General features: G+C 35.8%; 1 protein-coding gene across 1 annotated transcript in view; it reads left to right on the top strand.

Annotated features, from left to right (window-relative positions):
• Window positions 1-1,123: 1,123 nt before the first annotated feature.
• Window positions 1,124-6,000, top strand: part of LOC132544783 (titin-like) — a gene marked incomplete at its 3' end in the record, with an annotated part of 87,391 nt that continues 82,514 nt past the window's right edge. Inside the window, exon 1 of the mRNA XM_060208432.1 lies at window positions 1,124-1,380. Coding sequence (XP_060064415.1) covers window positions 1,264-1,380 — 117 coding nt within the window. The remainder of the gene's footprint in view (window positions 1,381-6,000) is intronic.

The following is a 6,000-nucleotide window of genomic DNA, read 5'->3' as shown; positions in this document are numbered from 1 at the left end:
GGTTTCATTTCCCTTTCATTCTTGTACTCTAATTTACATAATTATTATTATTATTAAAGCCAGTTAGGTTTTTTCTGTTATTCCTTCTTGGTTTCCACATAGTGATATTAGTGAAAAGTACTGAAAGGATAAAACAGTGGTTTGATGTATGATATTTTACCAATTGATACTGTAAGGAACATTGTATGATATTTTACTAATTGATACTGTAAGGAACATAGTATGATATCTTACTAATTGATAATGTAAGGAACATTGTATGATATCTTACTAATTGATAATGTAAGGAACATTTTATGATATCTTACTAATTGATAATGTAAGGAACATTGTATGATATCTTACTAATTGATACTGTAAGGAACATTGTATGATATCTTACTAATTGATAATGTAAGGAACATTGTATGATATCTTACTAATTGATAATGTAAGGAACATTGTATGATATTTTACAAATTGATACTGTAAGGAACATTGTATGATATTTTACAAATTGAAATTGTAAGGAACTTCTCACCTATTTGTTAACTCAGTAGATAACATTTTAACATGTTTTTCATTAGCTTATGTCAATGATCAGGTCACATAGCTATGATAATAACTGTAAACAAAGCTTCCAGGGATGCTGTCTGTCATTACTCTACCCCAGGGAGTCCCTGAATCCCTACTCCCTACAGTACATGTACAGTAGACCCCCCTCAGGACTATTCCTTGTGTGTTTGTACTATCTCTTTAGTCTCAATATGCAGTCTCCAAATAAGGGGGAGTGGGCTAGGCCATTCATCCCTCAATGGGGAGACAAGAGTGGCCGAGAGTAAAATAAGTGTGAAATTTAACTTTAACAATGGTTGAAATTGGTGTCTGATCTGTTTAACTGTCTGTGTAATTTTCCCTTTCCTCACAGGAAGTGCGCTGTGTTATATGATAGTCGGGTAATAGGAAAAGAATTTTTGTGGCTTCGGCTGCTGAAACTGAGGGCATCTGTCTCTCTCCCCTCCCTATCCAGACAACATGGACTGGCCCATGGAGAAGTGTATATAGTATAGTGTACAAGCTTAGATCTGTCGAGAAGAACTAACGTAGGATTTGTTAGGAGCCAAGGAAGAAGTGTGTGTAAATCGCATGCATATTCATTGAAGATATTGAGAAAATTGTGAAATCTAAAAAAAAAGATAATATCTGTGAACTTTGGAACTTTCAAGAACTTATGTTTCGAAGTGTGATATTAACTATAGCTTCCCTGTCCTGACATCCAGCAAAATGTCGGACAGTTTATCGGATATAACGGACCTTTCGGAGCTTTCGCCCTCCACAACGACTATTAGTACAGTGGCAGTACAATCTGGTCGCTCAAAAGTTGTACTCGCAATATTACGAGTAAGTAACACAAGGATTGCTAGCATTAGTTATAGCAAATAACATGCATGGAATGTGTGGTTAATGTGTTTTATGAACCCTTTCAATTTCATATATCATTAGAGGTCAATAACTGTACATTGATATACCTGAAATATATAAGGAATTTTTTTCAATATAATTTTAACTTTTGATAAAAGTTTATCAATACATACAATTTCTGAATATAGAACAAAGTGTTTAGAAGTGATACATGTATAAATGGGTTAATTTTTGTCATGCTTCATACTAAAGTGCCTGTGTAGATCTACTTATGGAAGTTTCCTCAATCTACCTCTATTCCTATCTTCACAGTATTTTGATGTAAACAACAACTTCCTGTTTCAAATTAGTCAGGAATTTTTATACCCTTTGCCTGTGATACTATATATAGACCTGTAATGAGGAGGGTGTTTAACGCAGTGTTTCCAGGTCTCTTCAAAGTTCTAACTACCAGTAGGTCTGGTTACCTGTGTTTATATATAGATATTTCTGGATGTAGGATTTCATAGTCTATCTAAAATCACTATAGAAAAAGGCCCTTTTGTGATGGTCTTATGTTTAAGGTTTCCAGATTATGCTGAATATAATTGTTTCTCATTTGTGGAGAATAAAATCTTAAAGTGCATGAAAATTACACCACTTACTCCCCCGCACACCCACACACCCACACATAACCCTCCTCCTTCCAAACGAAATGAAATCCATCTAAATCTTTTCAACCAAACAAATTCATGTAGAATATACATTCTACCTATATTAACACAGGTCCATCATACATTGAATTATACATTGAAAGACTGCCTTTTGCTTGTAACAAGACCATCTTTTGTTTTCAAATTGACTGAAGTAAAACCTTTCTTGAAAGACCATCTTTTGCTTGTAAGTTGACTGAAGTAAAACCTGTCTTGAAAAAACATTTTTTTTGCTTGTAAGTTGACTAAAGTAAAACCTGTCTTGAAAGTCCATCTTTTGCTTGTAAGTTGACTGAAGTAAAACCTGTCTTGAAAGACCATCTTTTGCTTGTAAGTTGACTGAAGTAAAACCTGTCTTGAAAGACCATCTTTTGCTTGTAAGTTGACTGAAGTAAAACCTGTCTAAAACCTGTCTTGAAAAAACATTTTTTTTTGCTTGTAAGTTGACTGAAGTAAAACCTGTCTTGAAAGACCATCTTTTGCTTGTAAGTTGACTGAAGTAAAACCTGTCTTGAAAGACAATCTTTTGCTTGTAAGTTGACCGAAGTAAAACCTGTCTTGAAAGACCATCTTTTGCTTGTAAGTTTACTGAAGTAAAACCTGTTTTGAAAAACCATCTTTTGCTTGTAAGTTTACTGAAGTAAAACCTGTCTTGAAAGACCATCTTTTGCTTGTAAGTTTACTGAAGTAAAACCTGTCTTGAAAGACCATCTTTTGCTTGTAAGTTTACTGAAGTAAAACCTGTCTTGAAAGACCATCTTCTGTCTTGAAAGACCATCTTTTGCTTGTAAGTTGACTGAAGTAAAACCTGTCTTGAAAGACCATCATTTGCTTGTAAGTTGACTGAAGTAAAACCTGTCTTGAAAGACAATCTTTTGCTTGTAAGTTGACTGAAGTAAAACCTGTCTTGAAAGACCATCATTTGCTTGTAAGTTGACTGAAGTAAAACCTGTCTTGAAAGACCATCTTTTGCTTGTAAGTTGACTGAAGTAAAACCTGTCTTGAAAGACCATCTTTTGCTTGAAAGACCATCTTTTGCTTGTAAGTTGACCGAAGTAAAACCTGTCTTGAAAGACCATCTTTTGCTTGTAAGACCATCATTTGCTTGTAAGTTGACTGAAGTAAAACCTGTCTTGAAAGACCATTTGTTTGATGAGACCATATTTGCTTGTAGTTTGGCAGAAGTAAAACTTGTTTTGAAAGAGTGTCTTTGACTGATAAGTTGACTGAGGAGTTCTGTTATGTCCAAGAGTTGCCACTTGCCCATTAAATGATTACAAAATGTTACTTTTGTGAAGAAAGGGAGAAATTAAATGCATATGAACAGTGCTACGTTTGTTAAATAATAGATAGGCATTATGTAATCATAGTTCTTAGTCTTCAAGTTAAAGACGCAGTTTCTGAAAGATGAACTTATGCCAAAAATAAAGATGGAAGTGATGAGAGATGGTTACAAAAAAAAATGTCTGATATTTATCATCAGATTCTTGTGTTACTGGTGATGGTCGGTACAGAGAATTAGCCAATAAATCCGTGACTGCTACCCTGTACCATCCCATACCACAAACATATGAGAAACATATCAGGAATGTAGACAGTTTCTGGCAGGAATCCCATCTCAAAGATAGTGAGGATAAAAAAATATCCTGCAGTGAGTGGCATCATGTCTGATATCTCCCGTTGGTAGCCTCCTCCAGTACAGCACCAGTCCCTGAGGTAAAATCTGTGTACCTTAGGATACTGGCACTGCCAAGTATTGGATGTAGGTATTTATATAATACCTGGTACAGATTTTATTACAGTCCAATCTGCAAAGGGTTGTGTATATAGTGGTTATGGTAAAGTACTGCCAGACTTGATACAGGGCTAAACCAGGGAGAGTAGTCAGGGCATTTTCTGGTAGTTCTATAGGGCAAAAATATGGGCCCTACTCCAGATAGAATTTATTTCATAACATAGGCCAGCTACTTCACTGTAATCCAAGAAGGTACAGAGTGCTGATGGCTACTGTAGTCCTAGTTAAATATAGCTTTCTTGGACAAGGGTTGTGCTGTGTTAATACATACTAATTATCTCTTATTACAAAGAGGGAGGGGGAGGGTAGGGGAAAGCTAGAGAAGGTGTTCTGTCAAGGTCATTACTGATTTCTGTGAAAGGATTTCTTGTTGATGTGAATTGAAAACAGTCACTGCATTAGTATTACCGGACTCTTCAGTGGGTAATATAAGATCCTCATCACTATGTCATGTTTATTCTAGACTGTATCTATGTTATAACACAGACTGTGGGGGACCTACAATCCGCCACACATTCTAATGCCCAGTCCTAAATGCCTGACTGTTTAAATTTATATTATTTGTTCTGACACGTTTTCATTCTTGTTTATTGTTTTCTCACTCTGAAAAGTTAATTTTGATATGTTTGGGGAGGGGAGAGGAAGATGACGGGAGTGAGGGGATGGATTTTGGAATTTCCATTAAAGATGATCGTTTTGCAATTGAGTTTGTTATGTTAAGTGTCATTGACTTTAGTGATGACTATATAACTGTTAAGGATGGAACTTAGAATCCAGAAGTAGAAATTATATCAATATTTTACAGATGGGATGTATCAACTTGAGTCAGATTTGTAGGAGGAGGTAAGGGTATTATGGTTCAGTTCGGAATGAAGTGATAACACAGACTAATATCAATATGCGTGTTTTGTGATTAGGCTGGCCTAGACTTGCTCAAGTCGTAAACTTGGACAGACAAGGAGTACCTCAGTATAGTAACAGAAGTGTGTGTGTCTTGGAGTTTAGAGATATAGGAGAGATGAAAGTGTGAGTCAGACAGATAGATAAGGGATACAGAATCCTTTGGCTGGGTATTGACAGCTCTCTAGGGTGTAGGAGGCTGTGCAGTCATACCAACATGTGCCCAGTCAGATCAGATGGCAATGATAATCTTCCATGTCCACTGTGCTATATCTTATCACTTGTAACAGTAAGGAACTGGTGATATATCATAACTCTGTGTTTGGTTACATAACCCTGTTTTATTGTTGAGTGGAGCTATCAGCATCTCAGGCCTTTGGTCTTATCATCTTGTATCATTGACACTTGGTTTCTTCTTGTGGAGGCAGTGGGGTTGGCAAAGAGGAAATATGTAGTTAACAGGACGTAACATTCTAGGGCTTTTTCAGTAGAAAAACTTTTCAGGTGCAGGGTTTATGTCACTGTAACAGCAGGGATATATGTTGTATCATCAGTCATTTATCAACAGTCAAGATAATCTTAGAACAGGACTGAGAAAAGTTCTTTAAATCACATGGTATGATAAACTAGTTGTGAGATATTGAAAATAATCCAAATTTTCAGATTTGTAATCAGGATCTCAACAGTGACTTGGTATCTGGTTTTTGCAGACTCTATTTAGATCGAGTGCTTGAATTGTCTAGGTGAAAACAGTTCAGTGAGTTTTGAGTTTGACTGTTTTACCACGAGTGGTTCTCTGCATCTTTAGATGTCTGTACTTAATGGTCAGGTTAGCATGGTGGTCTTGTTTTGAACCTATCACAAGGATGATGTAAGACTGACGATAAAGACTTGTTAAAGAAACTTTCTCCACTGATTCATGTTTTTATCTTCAACAGCTTGTGCCTTATTAGTACAAGTACAAATTCTCTCCTGTTTACTCCCAATTCTTTCTTTACCTATGAAATAAAATTGACTTCACAAAACCATCCATAGAACACCACTTGTCTGTTTCAATAGACTTATCACCTAATATTCGTAGATATCCAACTTAGGTTACAGTAACGAAAATTCTTTTCCAACAAAACGAACCAAATATAGAATATCACAAACCATGTGGTCTACAGACTTTTCAATTAATTTTTATCCTTAAATGACAGGGTCATTTCTAAA

This window comes from Ylistrum balloti, unplaced genomic scaffold (genome assembly GCF_031769215.1).
Source record: "Ylistrum balloti isolate Yb309-2 unplaced genomic scaffold, AGI_CSIRO_Ybal_v1 Utg369590, whole genome shotgun sequence".
Taxonomy (NCBI): domain Eukaryota; kingdom Metazoa; phylum Mollusca; class Bivalvia; order Pectinida; family Pectinidae; genus Ylistrum; species Ylistrum balloti.
The sequence above is the reverse complement of the archived record's forward strand: the minus strand, read 5'-3'. Positions and strand labels throughout refer to the sequence as shown.